Source organism: Amblyraja radiata, chromosome 24, assembly GCF_010909765.2.
Source record: "Amblyraja radiata isolate CabotCenter1 chromosome 24, sAmbRad1.1.pri, whole genome shotgun sequence".
NCBI classification, from domain to species: Eukaryota; Metazoa; Chordata; class Chondrichthyes; order Rajiformes; family Rajidae; genus Amblyraja; species Amblyraja radiata.
The window spans coordinates 33,817,308-33,843,178 of NC_045979.1; the positions used below are offsets into that span (position 1 = coordinate 33,817,308).

The following is a 25,871-nucleotide window of genomic DNA, read 5'->3' on the forward strand; positions in this document are numbered from 1 at the left end:
GACCCTTGCAAGGAATGATGATAGGAGGGTTGGGGAACTTGTGGGTGGGGGGAATGAGGGTGGGTATAATAGGAATGGGAAGCATCGCCATTTTATCATTTGTATGTATGATCTAGGCTCATTCATTATACTAGCGGATGAAAGAGATTGGTGATGGGAGCAGGCAATTTGGTTATTCAAGGCTACTCCACCATTCGTTCATCGCTAATCTACCTCTCCCTCCTTACACCATTCTCCTGCCTCCTCCCCATCACCCCTGACACCTGACGAATTGAACCAAACCGCTCAGAAATAGCTATAATAAATGCCGGGTTATACCAAAGACGAACCCAAAATGCTGGAGTAACTTAGATGGTCAAAAAACATCTCTGGCGAAAATGGATTGGTACTATTTTGGGTCAGGACCTTTCTCCAGACCATCTGAAGAAGGGTCCCAACCTCAAAGGCCTCCTATAACCATATAACCATATAACAATTACAGCACGGAAAGCAGGTCATCTCGACCCTTCAAGTCCGTGCAGAACACTTATTTTCCCCTAGTCCCATCTACCAGCACTCAGACCATAACCCTCCATTCCTTTCCCGTCTATATACCTATCCAATTTATTTTTAAATTATAAAATCGGACCTGCCTCCACCACTTCCACTGGAAGCTCATTCCACACAGCCACCACTCTCTGAGTAAGAAGTGCCCCCTCATGTTACCCCTAAACATCTGTCCCTTAATTCTCAAGTCATGGCCTCTTGTTTGAATCGTCCCTACTCTCAATGGGAAAAGCTTATCCACATCAACTCTGTCTATCCCTCTCATCATTTTAAAGACCTCTATCAAGTCTCCCCTTAACCTTCTGTGCTCCAAAGAATAAAGACCTAACTTGTTCAACCTTTCTGTAACCCAGGCAACATTCTAGTAAATCTCCTCTGTACTCTCTCTATTTTGTTGACATCTTTCCTATAATTAGGCGACCAAAATTGTACACCATACTCCAGAATTGGCCTCACCAATGCCTTGTACAATTTTAACATTACATCCCGACTTCTATGCTCTGATTTATAAAGGCCAGCACACCAAAAGCTTTCTTTACCACCCTATCCATCCTATATATTTTTTTAAATTGCTGTTTTTTTGTTCCCTTTTTCCTTCCGCCCACAATATTTAATATGGAAAAGAATATGTGATTCTGTTACATTCTGTTTGTAGTTTGTTTGGTTGTTTGTCTTTTTGCACAAAGACCGCGAGCATTGCCACTTTTCATTTCACTGCACATCTCGTATGTGTATGTGACGAATAAACTTGACTTGACTTGACTTACATGAGATTCCACCTTCAGGGAACTATGCACAGTTATTCTTAGATCCCTCTGTTCAAATGCATTCATCAATTCGCTACCATTTACTATGTATGTCCTATTTTGATTTGGCCTGCCAAGATGTAGCACCTCACACTTATCAGCATTAAACTCCATCTGCCATCTTTCAGCCCACTCTTCCAAATGGCCTAAATCTCTCTGTAGACTTTGAAAATCGACTTCATTATCCACAACACCACCTATCTTAGTATCACCTCAATATCACCACCTGTCCAATTTCTCCAGAGATGCTACCTGACCTGCTGAGCTACTCCAGCATTTTGTGTCCATCTTTGACAAAGTATTGAACAGATTAACGCAGTAAAGCAAGTATTGCCAAAAACTCACACCGAATTAAAAATCTCTCCTAAGAAACGACAGAGGCATAGATTGACTCAGTGTTCTCTGGAGTCCCAGGAGAGTGGGGTTTCCGAATGCCCTTTGGGCAGTTGCGATGAAAATTGACATCTGCGTAGACGACAGCGTTTTCAGCCGCATGCTGCCTTGATCTCGTCTTCCTTTGACATTTCACCACTGCATACGTGATTTCACCTTCATTGTTATCCAAATGGTCACCTGCCCTGTTGTTTCCAAGTTGCTGCAGATTTGCATAAACGTCGGTCCCTTCCAACACTGTCATTTCCTAAAATGTAACACAATCCAATTTTACAACCTAATAGATTTGAAAGGTCCTCAACAGATGTCTATTACAAAGTAGGTCTCAAACTGTTCAGTGCACAGAACAAGCCATTGTTGCTGTTTACAACACAAAGATAGTGCAGCACGGTGGAGCAGCGGTAGAGTTGCTGCCTCACAGCGCCAACAACAGGCTTATAGGTTAATTGGTTTAGCATAATTGCAAATTGCCCCTAGTGTGTGTAGGATACTGTACATGTGCAGGGTTCGCCGGTCGGCCTAGACTCTGTGGGCCAAAGGGCCTGTTTCTGCGCTGGATCTCTTAACTGGAGTGGACTGGTGTTGCTAAATGGCCTGTGTAAACACAGATAATTCAATATTATATATTCTTCATCACTCAGAGAATTTATATTTCACATTTTTACCTGGGTTTCATTGTTGGCTTCACCGTGTGATGTATTGCACTTGGATTCTGGAAAATATGTTGTCGGTAGAGCCATATCAGGAACAGGTTTAAACATAATTCATTCATATATTTCATTCATTTGTTCTATGTACCTTCGAGATCTCTTGTTTCCCTTTCCCCTGACTCTCAGTCTGAAGAAGGGTCGCGACTCGAAACGTCACCTGTTCCTCTTCTGCATAGACACACCCTGACCCGCTGAATTGCTTGAGCATTTTGTGTTTATCTTCATTGTAAACCAGCATCTGTAGTTCCTTCCAACACACTGAAACATCTACGTGTTGTGTGCAAGACCTTATATTTAGGAGAACCCCAAATGTACTGCATGTACGGAATAAGAATCAGCCCTGTTGTTCTGGTTGCTGTATCATATTCCCTGTGCTCTACCCATCCCTCCTAACAGATGCCTAAACCTACCCGATCTCCCGGTTGCTCAACACTTTAACTCCTCCCCCCATTCCCACACTAACCTTTCTGTCCTGGGCCTCCTCCGTTGTCAGAGTGAGGCCCAGCACAAATTGGAGGAACAGCGCCTCATATTTTGCTTGGGCAGCTTACACCCCAGCGGTATGACAGATGGCACAATGGCACAATGGCACAATGGGCTAAGTGTTCGGCTGGCAACCGGAAGGTAGCTGGTTCGAATCCCGCTTGGAGTGCATACTGTCGTTGTGTCCTTGGGCAAGACACTTCACCCACCTTTGCCTGTGTGTGTCCTTGGGCAAGACACTTCACCCACCTTTGCCTGTCTGTATGGAAGTAATTGTGTGAAGCACTTTGGGGTCAATGCAAGTTGACTAAAAATGTGCTATATAAATAAAGACATTATTATTATTATTATGAACATTGACTTCTCTAACTTCAAGTAACCCTTGCGTTTCCCTCTCTCTCCATCCCCTCCCCATTCCCAGTTCTTTGACTAGTCTTACTGTCTCCGACTACATTTTATCTCTGTACCGCCCACTCCTCTGACATCAGTCTGAAAAAGGGTCTTGACCCGAAACGTCACACATTCCTTCTCTCCAGAGATGCTGCACGTTCCACTCAGTTACTCCAGCATTTTGTGTCTATTGTCCTAACCTTATCTGCTAAATCAGGTTTTCATAAGTTCAGTAAGTGATAGGAGCAAAATTATGCTATTCGGCCCATCCATCTACCATCATCGGTGGTGAAGATAGTTGGCAGCTTCAAGTTCATGGGCGTTCACATCTTGGATTACCTGTCCAAGCTAGACCTGCCCTGCCTCAACTACCTCCTGTGGCAGCTCCTGTGTAAGGCAGGTATGTCGTACATTGTCTATGTCCCTGTGAGGCTGCAGGCGTGATCTTCATTGTAACTGTACTTCACCGTGCTTGTGCATGTGACAATAAACACGACTTAACCTGAATCGAAATACAACAGCTAATCACACAAAGCATATTTTAACAGCTGAGAGGATGAGAGTATCTATGTAAATCTTACTTCTACCTAGCCTCTTAGTTCTCACACATCTCTGCCATTTCATACTCAGACAGTTTCTGTACAATGATGTTCAAAGAACAGTTTTTCACTGAGTCACCATGAAAGCATCAAACATGATAACATTATTGATCTTTCATGCTTCCCCCTACATTTTATTACTTTAATGCAGGGTATTTGTTGATTAGAACAGAATTAAATCTCTTGACATTCTGCAAGGAACTCAGACATGTATTATGAAATTATTTAAGGGAAATCAGAAACTCACCCTTGGTTTTACGCTTTCGGTGCCAAAAGAAGGTAATGATGAGAATCAGGAGAAGCACAGTGACACCAGACACAACTATGTAAGTGACCCTGTTGGACAGAGAATAGGGAAGGGTGAGAAATGGCTCATCATTGATTCTTGGCCTTCAGTAAAGAACAAAAGTCAAGCATTTATATTCAATTCAATTCAATTCAACTTTAATGTCATTGCACAAATACTGAGTATGGGTACAACGAAATGCAGTTTTGCGTCAGTCCGTAGTAGTGCAATATAGAAATAAAAAAATAAAAAAAGAGGATACAGAATAATAAAAAATACAGAATAATTAAACAATGGGGACGGAGGGACCGGAGGAATCTATCGGCGGGACTCCGAGTTCAGCAATGCGACGGTATGATTGTAGAAGCTGTTCCTCATCCTACTGGTACGAGACCTGAGGCTCCTGTACCGCCTCCCTGATGGGAGGAGGGCAAACAGTCCATGGTTGGGGTGGGAGGGGTCTTTAATGATCTTCCCAGCTCGTTTCAGACACCGTTTTCGGTGGAGGGCATCCATGGCAGGGAGCGGGGCACCGATGATGTGCTGCGCGGTTTTCACCACCCGTTGTAGTGCCTTCCTGTCCGCAACAGTGCAGCTGCTGTACCATACCGTGAAGCAGGCGGTCAGGATGCTCTCGATGGTACACCTGTAGAAGTTGGTCAGGATCTGGGGGGACAGGTGGGCTTTCTTGAGCCTCCTCAGGAAGTAAAGGCGCTGCTGTGCCTTTTTGATCAGCTTGGAGGTGTTGAGCGACCAGGACAAATCCTCCGAGATGTGTACCCCGAGGAATTTGTAGCTGGAGACGCGCTCCACCTCAGTCCCGTTTATGTGGATGGGGGTATGTCTGCCCCCTCTGACCTTCCTGAAGTCGACAATAAGTTCCTTCGTCTTCTTGGAGTTGAGGACGAGGTTATTATTGGCACACCAGGTTGTCAGGTGCTGGACCTCCTCTCGGTAGGCTGACTCATCGTTGTCACTGATCAGTCCTACCACCGTGGTGTCGTCAGCAAACTTAATGATGGCGTTGGATCCGTACTTAGGGATGCAGTCGTGGGTGAAGAGGGAGTAGAGGAGAGGGCTGAGCACACAGCCCTCTCCGTTCAGTGTTATAGTGGTGGAGGTGAGGTTGTTGACCCAAACAGACTGTGGTCTGTTGGTGAGGAAATCCAGTGTCCAGTTGCAGAGGGAGGTGGAGATGCCAAGCCCGCTGAGTTTGGTGATCAAGCTGGCGGGGATGACAGTGTTGAAAGCAGAGCTGAAATCAATGAACAGCAACCTGATGTAGGAGTTGTTGTTGTCCAGGTGGGTCAGGGCAGAGTGTAGGGCCGCCGATATGGCGTCCTCTGTAGACCTGTTGGCCCGGTAGGCAAACTGATGGGGGTCCAGTGTGGGGGGGAGGCTGGCTTTGAGGTGAGCCAAGATCAGCCGCTCAAAGCACTTAGCAATGACAGGGGTGAGTGCCACTGGGCGGAAATCGTTGAGGCTCCCTGTGGCTGACTGTTTGGGCACTGGCACGATGGTTGATGTCTTGAGGCAAGTGGGGACAACACCCTGGGCCAGTGAGTGATTGAAAATGTCGGTAAAGACTTGGGATAGTTGTCCAGCACATGCCCCAAGCACCCGGCCATGATGGCACCTTTCATGATGTTTTTTGAAGTGTGCAGCAAAGAAAATGAAGTGTAGAGTCTGTTTCGGTGGGTAATGCAGCAGCTAATCTGTTCACAGTAAGGTGACATTGACCAACGATCGGGAAACTGGTTGAAGAGCAATTGCGTCCAACCATTAAGGAACCCTCCCTTCTCCTTCACAAACAATGCATGGGAACTGTTACACTCTTATTGCAATGATTAGTTGAGTTGAGTTTAGATTAGTTGATTAGATTAGTTGAGTTTAGAGATACAGCATGGAAACAGGCCTTTCGGCCCACCAAGTCTGCATCAGTCAGCAATCCCCATACACTAGATCTGTCCTAAACATTGGAGACAATTTACCAAAGCCAATTAACCTACAAACCTGCACGTCTTTGGAATGTGGGAGAAAACTGGAACACCGAGAGAAAACTGGAGAAAACCCATGTGGTCACTGAGAGAATGAACAAACTTCGTACAGACAGCATCCGTAGTCAGGATCGAACACGTCTCTGGGGCAATAAGGCAGAAACTCTACCGCTGTGCCTCCATGCCACTGTTTTTGGAGTTTTCATATCTGACTGCCAGCATGCTGCCCCCCCCCCCCCCCTCAATACTGCAGTGTCTTAACCAAATATTTGCAGCTATCATTGAAATCACCACTTTGTGAATACGGTTCTACAACCCTGGTCCAACCTCGGTGGAGAGAACACCAGACCAAAGAGAAAACAATGCACTTGGCTCACAACAAATCTCAGCCCAATGCATTTACAACTCCATCTTCACCTCCACCAACATTGGGTTTGGACAGTGACTGTTCGCTTAGAGCTGTCTGGAATATGGAACATCTTCAACATATCTAGAAGGCGGCTCACCATGACCATCTCAAGGTCAGCAGTGTGACCTAACGTGCCTACCACCCAGGGTCATGTTCTAGGTGGAGACACTTCCTGCTGTTGAAGTGACTGACATTGAGACTTTGACCAACTCTGCAAGGTGTTGCCATACGTGATATCAAAGGTGGTGTTTTAGCCCATAATTCACTATGCATTTTCCTATCAGTACCACGCCAGAGCAGGTCACAGCAAGGCAAAGCAACTATACTTGTACACCAGTCATTAAAAGTAGGCATGCAGGTGCAGCAGGCAGTGAAGAAGGCAAATGGTATGTTAGCATTCATAGCAAAATGATTTGAGTATAGGAGCAGGGAGGTTCTACTGCAGTTGTACAGGGTCTTGGTGAGACCACACCTGGAGTATTGCGTACAGTTTTGGTCTCCTAATCTGAGGAAAGACATTTTTGCCATAGAGGGGGTACAGGGAAGGTTCACCAGACTGATTCCTGGGATGTCAGGACTTTCATATGAAGAAAGACTGGATAGACTCGGTTTGTACTCGCTAGAATTTAGAAGATTGAGGGGGGATCTTATAGAAACTTACAAAATTCTTAAGGGGTTGGACAGGCTAGATGCAGGAAGATTGTTCCCGATGTTGGGGTAGTCCAGAACAAGGGGTCACAGTTTAAGGATAAGGGGGAAATCTTTTAGGACCGAGATGAGGAAAGCTTTTTTCACACAGAGTGGTGAATCTCTGGAATTCTCTGCCGCAGAAGGTAGTTGAGGCCAGTTCATTGGCTATATTTAAGAGGGAGTTAGATGTGGCCCTTGTGGCTAAAGGGATCAGGGGGTATGGAGAGAAGGCAGGTACAGGATACTGAGTTGGATGATCAGCCATGATCATATTGAATGGCGGTGCAGGCTCGAAGGGCCGAATGGCCTACTCCTGCACCTATTTTCTATGTTTCTATGTTTCTACTTGGGTTTGGCAACTATACTCATCTCACACCATGGGATGAGGTTAGTGCTGGAAAAGTCATGGTGAATACCGCAGGGAGTGCCCTCTGAAGGGCAACAAATGGAGGAACTTGTTCTTATCACCCAAGCATATACACAACACAATGAGATGTAAACCAGTGCAATTTCCCTTTTGGTGAGTTAACTAATATCTGGTTTGCAAGTTATATACATATTATGAAAGAATAAGGTCATAAGCAATATGAGAAGAATTAGGGAATTTGGCCCGTCACGTCTATATCGCCATTCAATCATGACTGATCTATCTCTCCCTCCAAACCCCATTGTCCTGCCTTCTCCCCATAACCTCTAACACCCGTACTAATGAAGAATCTAGCTATCTCTGCCTTAAAAATATCCACTGATTAGCCTCCACAGAATTCTGAGGCAAAGAATTCCACAGATTCACCACCCTCAGACTAAAGGATTTTCTCCTCATCTTCTTCCTAAAAGAACATCTCATTCTGAGGCTGTGATCTCTAGTCCTAGAATCTCCCACTGGTGGAAACATCCTCTCCACATCCACTCTATACAAGCCTTTCACTATTAAGTATGTTTGAGGTCCCCTACACCTCCCTGGTTATCTCATCCTTTCCCATCCAATAGCTCTCCCCAATACCTTCCCTTTCAACCACAGGAAACGCAACATCTGTCCCTGTACCTCCTCCCTCGACTCTGTCCAAGGACCTCAACTGTCCTTTCGGGTTAGAGTTCATTTGCACCTCATCCAACCTCATCTACAGTATGAGGTGTGGACTCTTATACATCAGCAGGACCAAACGTTGACTGGGCGCTATTTGATCTCCCAGTTGCTAAACACTTTAACTCCCCCACCCATTCCCACACTGACCGTTCTGTGCTGGGCTTCCTCCATTGCCAGAGTGAGGCCAGATGCAAATTGGAGGACCAGCACCTCATACTTCTCTTGGGCAGCTTACTGCCAAGCAGTATAAATGTTGATTTCTCTAACGTTAAATTACCCTTGCATCCCCTCTCTCTTTGTCCCTCCCCCACTCTAGTCGTGGGTTGAATTTCACTGTTGTCTTGTAGTGTCTTATTGTCTGTACAACTCGTTTTCACCTAGCCCACAGCTAACTATGGATCGTTTCCTTGATCATCGTTACTTTTTTGCATATCTTTCATTCATTGTTTTATATCTTTCTATATCACCGTCGATATCGCTCTCATTTCCCTTTCCCCTGACTCTCAATCTGAAGAAGGGTCTCAACCCGAAACATCACCTATTCCATTTCTCCAGAGACGCTGTCTGACCCGATGAGTTACTCCAGTTGTTTGTATCTATATTCAGTTTAAACCAGCATCTGCAGTTCCTTCCAACACAATGAAAGCAAAATATGCAGAACACACATAGACGGCACCTAAGTTCAGGGTCTTGGCATTGTAAGGCTGTGGTTCCACTGGCTGTGTCACTGTGCGTACAGATCAATACTCCAAATGGCGTTGAATGTCTGTGAATGGACGATACTGGCTGTGTCACTGTGTATTCAGATCATTACTCCAACCGGCCTTGAATGCCAGTGAACGGAAGACACAAACTTCTCCCAATTGAAGCAATCCCAATCAAAACACCAGCAATGAGTACATGGCACCTTTCAATGGAAACAGAGTAGTTAACCTTGAAGGTAGACAAAAGTGCTGGAGAAAATCAGCGGGTGCAGCAGCATCTACGGAGCGAAGGAAATAGGCAACGTTTCGGGCCAAAACCCTTCTTCAGACTGATGGAGGGTCTGAAGAAGGGGTTCGGCCCGAAACGTTGCCTATTTCCTTCTCTCCATAGATGCTGCTGCACCCGCTGAGTTTGTCCAGCACTTTTGTCTTCCTTCGATTTTCCACCATCTGCAGTTCATTCATAAACAGTTTACCTTGAAGTATACTTGGATCTTTTTGAAGTTTGACAAGAATATTCAAGTTCTGTTGGAACAAGGAAATAAAAAATCAGTTTCACTGCTTTTCACTTGCAGTTGAACACGAGCGCCTGCTTGTCCGATGTAAGGAGTTTATAGGCTTAATAGACAGGGCAATGTTTCTTCAGTGTAATTTACAGCAAATGGGAGACGTTGTCATGATAAGCTGGAGCACTGGTTACAACTCAGGTCGCCAATTGTATAGCGGTGCAGTGGCGCAGCGGTAGCGTTGCTGCCTTACAACGAATGGCCTGGGTTCGATCCCGACCACGGGTGCTGCCTGTATGCAGTTTGTACGTTCTCCCCGTGACCTGCATGGTTTTCCTCCGAGATCTTCGGTTTCCTCCCACACCCCAAAGACGTACAGGTTTGTAGGTTAATTGCCTTTGGTTAATATCCCTAGTGGGTGTAGGATGGTTAATAATGTGCGGGGATCGCTGGTCGGCCCAGACCCGGTGGGCTGAAGGGCTTGTTTACGCACTGTACCTCTAAACTAAAGACGTGCAGGTTTGTATGTTAATTGGCTTCTGTAAATTGTCCCTTAATTTAGAATTGTCCCTAATTGTAGAATTGGTGTACCGGTGAAAGGCAGCTGCTTCCACACAGGAGAGGAACCAGGAATCTAATACAGGGAGGTACACAAAATTGCTGGGGAAACTCAGCGGGTGCAGCAGCATCTATGGAGCGAAGGAAATAGGCGACGTTTCGGGCCGAAACCCTTCTTCAGACTGGCGACGTTTCGGGCCGAAACCCTTCTTCAGACTCTGAAGATGTCTGCCTGTGCCTGTAATGTCCCTATGAGGGACATAGATAGGGTACTTTGTGGGAAATCAGCACAGCAGATGTGCATAGACGTGGAGAACATAGCGTTGAGTTTAGGAGTAGAATATTTGGAGGGTATCTGAGCAAGAAATATTTTTAAACCTAGATGGTGAAGGCACTTGAATTGTCAAGTCTGAGAAGACTATGGATGAGGAGCTGGTAAAAATGGGATAAGTATCGATGGCACTTAATGGTAACACAGTGGACCAAAGCTGATAGAGTCTATGAGTTAACTGTGGTCATATTTACTGATAATTTCTGTTCTCTTCCCATATTTGAGTGTCGGTCATGTGGAGATGATGGAAAGTGAAAGTGCTTGGACTGATGTCACTGCACACCTAGTTTAAAGCTGTGTGAACATAAGAGGAGGTTCTAGCCGGGAAGCCGGCCTACACCAGCACTGGGACATCTATTTCTGGAGACCAGCAACCAAGTATTGACAAATGGGCCATAATTCCATCATATTAATCTTGATAAGAATTAAATAACGTGCATGGATTTCAAGGTGTCGGGGGTTATGTGGAGAAGGCAGGAGAATGGGGTGAAGAGGGGTAGATAGATCAGCCATGATTGAATGGTCTATTTCTGCTTCTATCACATGTGATCCTATGAACCACCCAGCCCCCACTTCCCCTTCTTCTCCTCATTCCCTCCACTACTTACCAGTGCCGTTGATTTCCACTAGGAAACTGCAGGGCACGTCACTGCTGGAGATGGACACGTTGACCATTTCACTGGATTTTGATCCAAGTTTATTTGAGGCTGTGCAATAATATTGATGGTGCTGGTGTTTGAAGGATTGACAATGTAGATCCAGGGCATTGTTGTCAGAGATCTTTGAATCCCCAGATGGGGTCTTTTCATACCAGCTGTAGCTAATGGGAAGGGATCCCCGGACCGACTCACAGGACACTGTCACTGAACCCCCGCGACAGGAGAAATTGCCGGGGATCGTAGCTCCTACCGCGGGGAATGTGGACTTTAACATCGTGAAGCCCGCGGTCTCTGGTAAGAGTCCCATGGACTCGGGAGCTCCATGCAGTGGAGAGAGTTTCAACTGGCCCGATGTGGGAGTTTCGATCACCCCGACGGGGACTTCGATCACCGGCTGCGGAGGCTTTGACTGCCCCGACTGCAGATGGTTTGTCTGCCCCGACCACGGGAGAACAAAGAGGAAGAAGTTTGAACTTTATTGCCTTCCGTCACATTGAGGAATATGGAATCCACTGTGTTGGATGTTGATGTTAACTTTTATATGGTTGTGAGTCTTGTTGCTTTTCACTTAGTTTGGCTGTATGGTAACTCAAATTTCACTGTACCTTAATTGGTACACGTGACAATAAACTGATCTTGAAACCTTGAAGATGGTTAAGTATCATACTACAGAGGAAAGACATTGAAAACTGGGGTAACAGTGGGTCAGACAGCATCTCTGGAGAAAAGGAATAGGTGATGTTTTAGGTCGAGACCCTTCATCCGACAGAGTCAGGGTAAAGGGGATCCAGACTCACTACTACAGAGGAATATGGGTGATCGGCTGCTTATTGAGCAGGAGGAAGGTAAATAGTGAGATTGGTGTTGGCTTTTTAAAAATCGAAAAAGAAACATAGAAACATAGAAAATAGGTGCAGGAGGAGGCCATTCGGCCCTTCGAGCCAGCACCGTCATTCATTGTGATCATGGCTGATCATCCCCTATCAATAACCCGTGCCTGCCTTCTCCCCATATCCCTTGACTCCACTAGCCCCTAGAGCTCTATCTAACTCTCTCTTAAATCCATCCAGTGATTTGGCCTCACTGCCCTCTGTGGCAGGGAATTCCATAAATTCACAACTCTCTGGGCGAAAAAGTTTTTTCTCACCTCAGTCTTAAATTACCTCCCCTTTATTCTAAGACTGTGGCACTTGGTTCTGGACTCGCCCAACATTGGGAACATTTTTCCTGCATCTAGCTTGTCCAGTCCTTTTATAACTTTATATGTTTCTATAAGATTCCCCCTAATCCTTCTAAACTCCAGTGAATACAAGCCTAGTCTATTCAATCTTTCCTCATAAGACAGTCCCACCACCAAAGGGATCAATCTCGTGAACCTACGCTGCACTGCCTCAATCACAAGGATGTCCTTCCTCAAATTAGGATGTCCTTCCTCAAATTAGGATATAAGTGACCTAGACTTGGATTTGCAAGTCACAAGTTTGAAATAAGCTGATGATGCAAAACGAAATAGCATTGTGAACTGCAATCCAGGATGTTGTTGAGTTTCGGGAGTACATAGACTTGCTGGCGGGATGGACAGACATATGGCAGAAGGTAGACATAAAAAGCTGGAGTAACTCAGCGGGTCAGACAGCATCTCTGGAGTAAAGGAATAGATTACGTTTTGGGTTGAGACCCTGCTTCAGACTGAGAGTCAGGGGAAAGGGAAGCGAGAGATATAGACGGTGAGGTAGAGAGATATAGAACAAATGAAAGAAAGAAATGCTAGAAAGTAATGATGATAAAGGAGACTGGCTATTGTGAGCTGTGGTCTAGATGAAACAAACCAGTGTTAGTTGTGGTCTAGATGAAAAAAACTGTAGTTAGCTGCGGTCTACATGGAACAAAAATTGTTAGCTGGAGTCGAGATGAATAAAAACATTATTAGCTGTGGTCTATGTGAAAAAACCCATTGTCAGCTGTGGTTTTGGTGAAAACCATGTTAGCTGTGGGCTGGATGAAAACATTTGTTAGCTGTGGTCTAGGTGAAACCAGCATCTGCAATTCCTTCCTAGACATATGGCAGAGAAATTAGGTGATAAATTTCTTTATTGCAGAGAAATGAGGTGATAAATTTTGAATACTTAGGGGCAATATAGAATAGTCTGAAGAAGGGTCTCGACCCGAAACATCACCCATTCCTTCTCTCCAAAGATGCTGCCTGTCCCTCTGAGTTACTCCAGCATTTTGTGTCAGCTTCAGTTTGAACCAGCATCTGCAGTTCCTTCCCACACAGATACTATTTGAAGGCACACAAAAATGCTGGAGAAACTCAGCGGGTGCAGCAGCATCTATGGAGCGAATGAAATAGGCAACGTTTCAGACTGGTCTGAAGAAGGGTTTCGGCCCGAAACGTTGCCTATTTCCTTCGCTCAATATATGCTGCTGCACCCGCTGAGTTTCTCCAGCATTTTTGTGTAACTTCGATTTTCCAGCATCTGCAGTTCCTTCTTAAACACAGTTACAATTTGAAGAACGGTTGTGACCATCGGGTGGCGCCGCGAGCCGGCAACCTCGCCAGCAGCTGTCCATCCTTTCGACTGAAGAAGGGTTTCGGCCCTAAACGTTGCCTATTTCCTTCGCTCCATATATGCTGCCTCACCCGCTGAGTTTCTTCAGCATTTTTGTCTACCTTTCATTTTCCAGCAGACGCAGTTCCTTCTTAACCATTTAACAATATAAAGATATGGTCATTGGGGTTATATTAAAACTCACAAACCTGCACGTCTTTGGAATATGGGAGGAAACTCACGTGATCAGAGGGACAACGTACAAACTCAGTGCAGACAGAGACCCAGGTCATTGCCAGGATCAAACCTGGGTCTCTGTCGCTGTGAGGCAGCAACTCGACCGCTATGCCACTGTGCCTTCCATTTGGAATTTGAATTTACCTTGATTTTAAACATCTCCATCAGATCACTTTTCAACCCTTGCAACCTTCTCTGTTCTCAGGAGATCAATTGTTCGCTCTTCGCTGATCAATTGTCCTGAAAAGGTTTAAATCCACCGGACTCATGTCCTTCATTCCTAAGTTACTTTTTCTAAATCCCTTCTGTACCTCTCTAACAATTTCACAACCTTCCTAAAGTTGTGACCACAATTGTGACCAAACTCATATTTTATAAATGGAGGCACACGAGACTGTAGATGCTGGAATCGGAAGCAAGAAGGAATCCCGGTGCAGTCATTTCCAATGCAGACCCAAAATGTTGACAATTTATTTCTGCTTGTAGACTCTGCTTAACCCATTTAGTGCCTTGAGCAGTTTTTTTGGCTCTTACATGTTTCATAAAGTTTCATAACAACTCATATTCTATGTATCAGAGTTAATTCATTTTTTTCAATCAATTTCCCAATTCACTGTTATACGGTTTACTTAATAATAGTATTCTGTTTTTTCTATCTATTTTTCAACGCACTTCTTTTTTCTTCCTATGGAGGTTCAATAGACGGAGGAGATGTAAAATAACGTTAACGGGACGGTTACCCCACACCCAAAACCTCAAGGTATTTAACTACGCCACATGAATTAAAACTAGCAAAACTAATTAAGAATGCAAGACATTAGGGAAAGAAAGAATGGAGGAATCATATTTTGTAGTTGGAACATTAGGGGGGCGAACGAACCAATTAAAAGGGGTAAGATTATGGCTCAATTAAAATCTTTAAAGGTGGAAATTATGTTTTTACAAGAAACGCATGTGAAATTACAAACACAGATGAGACTAAAAGCAAACTGGATAGGCCAAACTTATTATTCGTCATTTACTTCTAAAGCTAGAGGCACGGCTATTATTATTCGGAAAGGTATACCATTTATATTAAAGAACACTATATCTGATAAAGAAGGAAGGTACACTAAAGTGGCAGGAGAAATTTATTCTACACCACTGACTCTGATAAATATTTATGCTCCAAATTTTGATAACCCCCAATTTTTAAATAAAATCATGGAATAATAGATGAGTATAATTACCAAAATGTAATATTAGGGGGGGATTTTAATTGTGTTATAGATACATATTTAGATAAAACAATAAAAGTAAGGAAGAGTAAGGTTAAATCTAAAACTAGTGAATTTTTAAACATATATATAAAAAACACTAATATAACAGATGTATGGAGAATAGTCAACCCTACGGGAAGGGAATACTCGTTTTACTCAGCGGTACATAAAACTTATTCAAGAATTTATTATTTCTTAGTGGACACAAAATTAATTCCTTATACGATTAACCCTAAATATCACAATAGTATTATTTCTGATCACTCACCATTGACCTTTACTTTAAAACTAGAGGGAACGCCAGGTATAAAATCGTTTTGGAGATTTAATACACTGTTAATTAATAATTCACAAGGTTATGAGTATTTAAAACAACAAATGAAATTATTTTTTGATACAAATGAGACACCAGGCATTTCACCATCTTTATAATGGGAAACTTAAGGCATTTATACGTGGAGTTATAATCTCATATCAAAGCTACCAAAGTAAAAAGAACTCCATGGAACAAGAGAATTTAGAAAAGGAAATTAAAATATTAGAATTAGACAACGCAAAAGACCCAACTATAGATAAACATAATAAGATTACATTATTGAAATTTAATCGAATATTATCGGCAAGAGTAATAAGATTATTTCAGATCATAAAACAGGCACAGTTTGAATTTGGTGATAAACCACATAAACTTCTAGCTAGACAATTGAAGAAACAGGAAAAGGAAAAGACGATTACTAAAATCAAATTCGTGAATGGGGAACTATTAACGTTACCCCAGGATATTAATAAAAGGTTTGCACAATTTTATCAAAACTTATATACGTCTAAAATTAAAATAAAAGACAATACAATTGCAGATTTTTTAGATAATTGTAATCTGCCAAAATTGGATATTATGGAACAAGAGGAATTAGGAGCACAGATCACAAGGGAAGAAATAAGTGAAACAATAAAAGAGCTGAAAAATGGGAAAACGCCAGGACCAGATGGTTTTAATAATAAATTCTATAAAGGTTTTCAGGAGTTAATGGTACCACGGTTACTTAAATTATATATGTATGCCTTTACCGAAAATAAATTACCAGAAACATTAGCCAAATCCACTATTACACTAATACCTAAAAAAGATAAGGACTTAGAAGAACCGGGCTCATATCGAGCCATATCACTCCCAAATACAGATCAGAAAATTTTAGCAAGAACTTTAGCAAGAAGATTGAGTAAATATATTAATAAATTGATAAATCCGGACCAAACGGGGTTTATACCTAAAAGACAATCATCTAACAATTTGAGACGCCTTTTGAATATAATGTATTCATACAAAACGGAAAAGGAAGACTTATCAGTTACATCTCTGGATGCAGAGAAAGCATTTGATCAAGTAGAATGGCAGTATTTATACAAAGTATTCCAAAAATTTAATATGGGAGAGAATTTTATCAGATGGGTTAAATTACGATATGATAAACCGATGGCAAGAATACTAACTAATAATATATTATCTTCAAAATTTCAATTATCGAGGGGCAATAGGCAGGGCTGTGTTTTATCACCCCTGCTATTTGCACTTATGATAGAGCCGCTTGCTGAAACGATAAGAAGGCATCTGGATATTCAGGGATATAATACTAAGGATACTAGTAATAAAATATCACTATATGCAGATGATATACTTTTATATATTACAAACTCTCAAACGAGCATCCCGAATCTATTAAATTTAATAGAGGAATTTGGCTCTTTCTCCGGTTATAGAATAAATTGGAATAAAAGTGAAATTATGTCATTAAAACCCCAGAAAGCGAATCACCTATTAAAATTTCCATGTAAAATTGCAACGGAAAAATTTAAGTATTTGGGTATTCAAGTTACTAGAAGATATAAATCATTATTTAACACTAATTTTATACCATTATTAAATACATTTGATTCCCTGATTAAATTTTGGAGAACGCTCCCACTATCATTAATCGGCAGAATAAACGCTATAAAATTGATAGCGCTACCACAAATAATATATTTATTCCAATCTATACCGATATATACACCAAAACACTTAAAAAAAAATTAGACTCGAATATTTTTAATTTTATTTGGGATTATAAAGCACATAGAATGAAAAGAAATCACTTGTGCAAACCCAAAGAGGTGGGGGGATTTGCACTACCTAATTTTATATACTATTATTGGGCAGTACATATTAAGAATATACAGTGGCTTGCAAAGGTTTTCATACCCCTTGAACTTTTCCACATTTTGTCACGTTACAACCACAAACTTAAATGTATTTTATTGGGATTTTATGTGATAGACCAACGCAAAGTGGTGCATAATTGTGAAGAGGAAGGAAAATTATACATGGTTTTCAAATTTTTTTACAAATAAAAAACTGAAAAGTGTGGCGTGCAAAAGTATTCAGCCCCCTGAGTCAATACTTTGTAGAACCACCTTTCGCTGCAATTACAGCTGCAAGTCTTTTGGGGTATGTCTCTACCAGCTTTGCACATCTAGAGACTGAAATTTTTGCCCATTCTTCTTTGCAAAATAGCTCAAGCTCAGTCAGATTGGATGGAGAGCGTCTGTGAACAGCAATTTTCAAGTCTTGCCAGAGATTCTCAATTGGATTTAGGTCTGGACTTTGACTGGGCCATTCTAACACATGAATATGCTTTGATCTAAACCATTCCATTGTAGCTCTGGCTGTATGTTTGGGGTCGTTGTCCTGCTGGAAGGTGAACCTCCGCCCCAGTCTCAAGTCTTTTGCAGATTCTAACAGGTTTTCTTCCAACATTGCCCTGTATTTGGCTCCATCCATCTTCCCATCAACTCTGACCATTTCCCTGTCCCTGCTGAAGAAAAGCATCCCCACAGCATGATGCTGCCACCACCATGTGTCACAGTGGGGATGGTGTGTTCAGGGTGATGTGCAGTGTTAGTTTTCCGCCACACATAGCGTTTTGCATTTAGGCCAAAAACTTCAATCTGACCAGAGCACCTTCCTCCACATGTTTGCTGTGTCCCCCACATGGCTTGTGGCAAACTGCATACGGGACTTCTTATGGGTTTTTTTTCAACAATGGCTTTCTTCTTGCCACTCTTACATAAAGGCCCGATTTGTGGAGTGCACGACTAATAGTTGTCCTGTGGACAGATTCTCTCACCTGAGCTGTGGATCTCTGCAGCTCCTCTAGAGTTACCATGGGCCTCTTGGCTGCTTCTCTGATCAATGCTCTCCTTGCCCGGCCTGTCGGTTTAGGTGGACGGCCATGTCTTGGTAGGTTTGCAGTTGTGCCATACTCTTTCCATTTTCGGATGATGGATTGAACAGTGCTCCGTGAGATGTTCAAAGCTTGGGATATTTTTTTATAACCTAACCCTGCTTTAAACTTCTCCACAACTTTATCCCTGGTCTGTCTGGTGTGTTCCTTGGGCTACGTGATGCTGTTTATTCACGAATGTACTCTAACAAACCTCTGAGGCCTTCACAGAACAGCTGTATTTATATTGAGATTAGATTACACACAAGTGGACTCTATTTACTAATTAGGTGACTTCTGAAGGCAATTGGTTGCACTGGATTTTATTTAGGTGTATCAGAGTAAAGGGGGCTGAATACTTTTGCACGCCACACCTTTCAGTTTTTTATTTGTAAAAAAATTTGAAAACCATGTATAATTTTCCTTCCACTTCACAATTATGCGCCACTTTGTGTTGGTCTATCACATAAAATCCCAATAAAATACATTTACGTTTGTGGTTGTAACTTGACAACATGTGGAAAAGTTCAAGGGGTATGAATACTTTTGCAAGCCACTGTAATTTATTAGTTGGATAGTCTGCTCAACAGTTGGAATGGATAAGAATGGAGAAATAGGATTGCGCCCCCTACGATCTAGGAACGATCATCTTTTCCCCAATAAAGCTGAATAATATGTCATGTAAGAAGAATCCAATTATACAAAATACAATACGAATTTGGAAACAAATAAAATTAACTTTAAAATTAAGAAACTTATCAGTGCTAACACTAATAGTGAATAACCCAGTATTTAAACCATCTGGTATGGATAAAACATATAAACAATGGGAAAGAGTGGTAATTAAAAAGGTAGGTGACTTGTATGAAATGGGAAATTTATTATCATTCCAACAACTAAAATCAAAATTTTAATTGAATAACAATCAATATTTTAAATACCTACAGGTATGTGATTTTATGAACAAATATATACCAAGATTCCAAAGTATAATTTTAGACCCACTGGAAAAAGTAATGAATATCAAGGCGGAGTCAAAAAAAATAATATCATACTTGTATAACATTATTTTAAACATAGAATTACCATCAACAGAGGCAATTAGAGAAGACTGGGAAAAATAATGAATGATAAAAATCTCAAAAGAAACATGAGAAAAATATTTGATACATATACATAAATGTTCGATCAACGCTAGACATAATTTAATTAAATTTAATATATTACATAGATTATATTATTCCAAAACTAGGTTGAATAAATTTTATCCAAATATTTCTCCCATTTGTGATAAATATCTTTCTCAAAATGCCAATATTACGCACTCATTTGTATCTTGTACAAAACTTTTTAAATTTTGGTGTGACATATTTGATATATTCTCACAGCTATTTAAGACAAAAATGGAACCTAATACTGAAATGATTATATTTGGAGTAAGTGGAGATGGGAACAAATTAAATACACACCAAAACTCATTTTTCAATTATGGGTTAATAACAGCAAAAAAACCTATACTTAAATTTTGGAAAAATGCTAATATACCAACATTTAAAATGTGGATCAGTAATATGCTGGACACAGCACATTTGGAAGAAATGAGACTCCTCCTAATAGACAAACAAGACCAATTCTTAAGGAGTTGGTCCCCATTTATTGATTTCTTGGATTCATGTGGTGACATAGTATCATGAAAACTAAAAGTTTCAGGTATGGGTGAAAGATGATTTAGAATATAAAAAACTCATCTTGTGGCGACTGAATAATCTCCCTCCTGCTTTCCTTCTTCACTTATTCCTTTTTTTCACTTTTTCATTATCTGTTTTTCACTCTGTTATAAATAAATAAATTCCCAATCTACTCTGGAACTTTCAAGGAACTTGGCTATTAAACATTCTGCAGAAGCCTTGTTTTTGTACCTTCCAGTTTATATTGCCACTTGCAATACTGACCATAAAATAAGCCTGAAGAAGGGTCTCGACCCGAAACGTCGCCTATTCCTTCGCTCCATAGAATCTGCCTCACCCGCTGAGTTTCTCCAGCATTTTTGTCTACCTTCGATTTTGCCAGCATCTGCAGTTCCTTCTTAAACATAATGTAATGTGTTACATTTTTTATTAAATTTTATTGGCCAAAGAATAAACGTATGAAGCAACTTAGAAAATATAGGAAGGAACAATTGTTTGTTAATTTTATATAGTGTGGACGTGTAAAGATGATTACAATATTGTTCTCATTACCTTGCTAAGATTAAGATCAAATTTAGTATTTCACTGCCTTTAAACCTAGCTCTTCGAAACCACAATCAGGAAGTGGTTTGTATTCTTTGCAAAACTGTGTTCTTCTTGGAAGGCAATTGTTGAGCAATGTGTCAATTAATGCTCTAATGTGTGAGGCAAACACAACTGCTTGTTCTTTTTGTAAACAAGCTTTTGCAGTTAATTTTTTCTATTTGTTCTCCAGGCATGCTGTCTAACCCACTGATTACTCCAGCACTTTGTGTCTTTTGTGTAAACCAGTATCTTCGGTTTCTTGTTTCTACATTTTGACGGGTCTGAAGAAGGGCCCCGACCCAAAACGTCACCTATCTATGTTATAGATTCTATAGATGCACTGTATCCCACCATTGAGCCATCTATACCTCACGATGCCTCAAGAAAGCAGACAACATAATTAAGGACCTTTTTCATCCCAGCCGTCCCCTCTTCTCCCCTCTCCCATCAAGGCAGAAGATATAAAAGTTTGAAATTATACACCGCCAGTTGCAGGGACAGCTTCTTCAAACCTGTTGGATGTGATGTAAGAGAACTTTAGATAAATACATGGAGGTGCAGGGTTGGAGGGATATGGATTATGTGCAGGCAGATAAGGGTTTGTTCAGGGCAAGCACTCTCAGAGGGGGGGGGTGGGTGGCAATGAGTGCCATTTGGCATGGGCCTCATGCCTGTCTGCTTCAAAGGGATCTTGATTTGGGGGCCTCTAAAATTGAGGGGCTTCTGCTTGAAATTCTAAAATTGAAATTGGCCTCGGCCTCGGCCTTGGCCTCAGTTCATCTGTGAAATGGCCTGGTTCCTGGCATTATGTTCGGCACGGATATTGTGGGCCCGAGGGCTTGTTCCTGTCATGTTTAGTTTAGTTTAGAGATACAGCATGGAAACATGCCCTTTGCCCCACTAAGTTCGCTCTGACCAGCAATCCCATACACTAGTTCTATCGTGCACCCTAGGTACAATTTACAGAAGCCAAGTAACCTACAAACCTGCACGTCTTTGGAATGTGGGAGGAAACCAGAGCACCCAGAGAAAACCCACGCGGTCACAGGGAGAACGTACAATCTCCGTAGTCAGGATTGATCCCAGGTGTCTGGCAGCAACCCTACCGTTGTGTCATTGTGCCACCCTGCCTCAAGAAAGCAGCCAACATAATAAAGGACCTTTTTCACCGCAGTCATCCCCTCCAATCCCTCTTTTATCCATGATAACAATGAAGCATATATTTCCACTTTGCACAACGACTAGACTATATCAAAAATATATTTAGCACTAATTGTTAGTTTACATTTTGAAGGTTTTTGTTAGTTAGTTAGCTAGTTAAGTTTATTGTCACTCATATGTCTCTCAGCTCTTCCTCTTCATTGCAAAATAACGTTTAAGTAGAAACGTTATGAGAAACATAAATGAGGAAGAAGTCAGCAAGACATTGTGTATGAAACCACAATGATCTTGCAGATTAACTCTCGAGTTTCAAATTTTCCCAGCACATTTCAAACATAAATTAATGTTCATAGAGTAATGAAAATGGTGAAAAGTCAAAATCCTGGCACGAGTGAGGAATATTTGGTAATACGGTCATCAGGTCATAAGTAATATTGCCCATCAAGTCTACCCTGCCATTCAATCATGGCTCATCTATCTCTCCCTCCTAACCCCATTCCATTCTCCTGCCTTCTCTCCATAACCCCTTTGATTGCAGCAGGATCTGGATCGATTGACCTGGTAGCCGGAGCATTGGTTGATGGAATTTAATACAGAGAAGTGTGAGGTGTTGCATTTTGGAACAAGGGCAGGACCTACACAGTAAATGGCAGGCCTCTTGGTAGTGTTGTCGAGCAGAGGGGTGATCTGAAAGAGGTGTAAAAGATCATGAGAGGAATAGATTGGGTAGATGCACAAAGACTTTTGCCCAGAGTAGGGAAATCGAGGACCAGAGGACATAGGTTCAAGGTGAAGGGGAAAAGATTTAATAGGAATCTGAGGGGTAACTTTTTCACACAAAGGGTGGTGGGTATATCCAATCCAATCCAACTTTATTTGTTAAGCACTTTAAAACAACCAATGTTGACCAAAGTGCTGTACAGAAGAATAAACAAGACATCATAAACAGACAACATAACAGAACATAACATAACAGCTCACATAAGGCGCAAAAATTACATATGAAATACAACAATAAATTAAAAGACATAAAACATGAGTAAAAATAATAGCCACGCAATAAAAGCAATCAAAATAAGAAATTAAATCAAGTAAATAAAGTCGACATATTACTGGGTATCGAAGGCCACGGAGAAGAGATGGGTTTTAAGAAGTGATTTAAAAACAGACAGAGAAGAGGCCTGTTTAATGTGGAGAGACAGATCGTTCCATAATTTGGGTGCCGACACAGCAAAGGCACGGTCCCCTCTGAGCTTCCGCTTAGTTTTAGGCCCACTCAGGAGCAGCTGATTATCTGACCTGAGAGAGCGGGCGGGTGTATAAGGTTGTAGAAGCTCAGGTAGGTAGGGCGGGGCAAGACCATTTAGGGATTTAAAAGCAAATAAAAGAATTTTAAAATGGATCCTAAACTGAATAGGCAACCAGTGGAGTGAGGCTTAAATGTGCGAAATGTGCTCATGTTTACGTGTGCCAGTTAAAAGACGTACAGCTGCATTCTGTACCATCTGGAGACGGGCGATGGAGGACCCACTAACCCCCACATACAGTGCATTGCAGTAATCCAGCCGAGTGGTAACAAAGGCGTGGATTACCGTCTCAAAGTGCTGCCTTGACAGAATATGGAACAAGATGCCAGAGGAGGTAGTTGAGGCTGGGACTATCCAATCGTTTAAGAAGTTTAAGTTACACAGATACATGGATAGGCCAAGTTTGGAGAGATATGGACCAAGCACAGGCAAGTGGGACTAGTGTAGCTGGGACATTGTTGGCGGGTGTGGGCAAGTTTGGCCGAAGGGCCTGTTTCCACACTGTATCACTCTAGGACTCTATGACATTCTGACCATGCTCTCATTTCACTCCTGCCATTGGGTAGAAGGTACATGAGCCTGAAAACTATGACCTCTAGGTTCAAGAACAGCTTCTCAGCAGCAACAATTAGGCTTTTGAACACTGCCCACTAACCTCAACTATCAAGTATGGGCAGTCTTTGGTTGCACTAAAGACATCAGTTATTTTTTGTCCTTATTGGACTTATTAACTAATTCATTTTTGTACATTATATATTAAGTGTGTGCATTGTGTATACAAGCACAATGAGGGGAATAGATAGGGTATGTGTTGGAAGGAACTGCAGATGCTCATTCAAACCGAAGATAGACTCAAAAACCTAGTTACTCATTGGTTGAGGCAGCATCTTTGGAGTAAAGGAATAGGTGATGTTTTGAGTCGAGACCTTTCTTCAGACAGAGTTAGGGGAAAGGGAAACAAGTCTCTTACCTAGAGTAGGGGAATCAAGACCCAGGGGACAAGGCTTCAGGAGAAAACAAAAAGATTTAATAGGATCCTGAGGGGCATCATTTTTTTACACAGTGAGTTGTGGGTGTATGGAATGAGCTAACTGATGAGGTATTTGAGGCAGGTGCTACAAAAATATTTTAAAGGCATTTGGACAGTTACATAAATTGGACTGGTTTAGGAGGAGATGGACCAAACGCTGGCAGGAGGAACTAGAGTAGATGGGGCATCTTAGTTGACGTGGACAAGTTGGGCTGAAGGGCCTGTTTCCGTGCTGTACATTTCCATAAATCTGCAGATTCGTTGTGCTACTGAAACAAAGCAATATATTTCCCCTCTGTCGGTACATATGACAATCAAGCACTCTTGACGCTTGCGTTTAACAATACAAAATCAACCAAATGTCCTCGACATGGATTCAGCTCCAGCGCATAAAAAAAGTTGAGAAGAATATACCTTGCACTATATTTGTTTTGAGTACTGTTGATATCAATCCTGTAATTTGAGATAGTGTGGTTGTCATTGGTTCTGTTATTAAAATATATGTTATTGTTAATGTTTAATGTTTTAGGTGTCATTCATAATGTCACTGTATGTCATATTGCAATTGCGGGCGGAGCACCAAAGCAAATTCCTTGTATGTGAATACTTGGTCAATAAACCTATTCATTCATAAACCTATTCATTCATTCATTCATTTATTCATTCATTCATTCATTCATCATTCATTCATCATTCCTTCATAAGTTCATTCAAGTTCTGTTGAGGCAAGGAAATAAAATTAAGTCTCAGCTGTTTTCACATGCAGTGACTAAAGAGAACAAGATTGTCAGATGGAACCCATTGCTTTGAGTAAAGTGCCAATTAGTTTGAGAGATACGGTGACTTTCCTTCAGTGGAATTGGACGTCTTAGTTGAGTTTAGTTTAGTTTAGAGATACAGCATGGAAACAGGACCTTTGGCCCACCTAGTTCACACCAACAAGCTATCTCCTCCGCACACCAGCACTATCCTGCATACACTAGGGTAAATTTACAATTTTACCGAAGCCAATTAACCTACAAACGTGTATGTCTTTGGACTGTGGGAAGAAACCAAAGATCTCAGAGAAAACCCACTTGGTCATGCAGAGAACATGCAAACTGTGTACAGCCAGCACCCGTAGTCAGGATCGAACCCACATCCCTGGCGCTGAAATGAAGGCAGCAACTCCACTGCAACACCGTACATCCTATGTATCATTTATATTTTTGTGTGTCTACGTGTATGTGCCTGTGATGTTGCCACAAGCGTGATTTTCATTGTACCTGCACCTCACCATACCATATAACCATATAACAATTACAGCACGGAAAACAGGCCATCTCGGCCCTTCAAGTCCGTGCCGAACACATATTTTCCCCTAGTCCCATCTACCTGCACTCAGACCATAACCCTCCATTCCTTTCCCGTCCATATACCAATCCAATTTATTGTTAAATGATAAAATCGAACCTGCGTTCACCACTTTATCCTCATTCCACACAGCTACCACTCTGAGTAAAGATGTTCCCCCTCATGTTACCCCTAATCTTCTGTCCCTTAATTCTCGTCATGTCCTCTTGCATACGTGCATATAAGAATAAGCCAGACTGTTCAGCAAAGTATATTACAATGATGTTCTCATGAGATAAAGTACTT

The 25,871-nt window shown here is 41.8% G+C and overlaps 1 protein-coding gene across 1 annotated transcript in view; it reads right to left on the reverse strand.

The window, feature by feature from the left end:
* Positions 1-1,649: 1,649 nt before the first annotated feature.
* LOC116987002 (polymeric immunoglobulin receptor-like) overlaps positions 1,650-25,871 on the reverse strand; it is a 68,253-nt gene continuing 44,031 nt past the window's right edge. The window contains exons 7-11 of the mRNA XM_033042884.1: positions 11,104-11,419; positions 9,577-9,625; positions 4,175-4,263; positions 2,411-2,457; positions 1,650-1,992 (exon numbers count right to left, since the gene is read on the reverse strand). Coding sequence (XP_032898775.1) covers positions 1,717-1,992; positions 2,411-2,457; positions 4,175-4,263; positions 9,577-9,625; positions 11,104-11,419 — 777 coding nt within the window. The 3' untranslated portion in view covers positions 1,650-1,716. The remainder of the gene's footprint in view (positions 1,993-2,410; positions 2,458-4,174; positions 4,264-9,576; positions 9,626-11,103; positions 11,420-25,871) is intronic.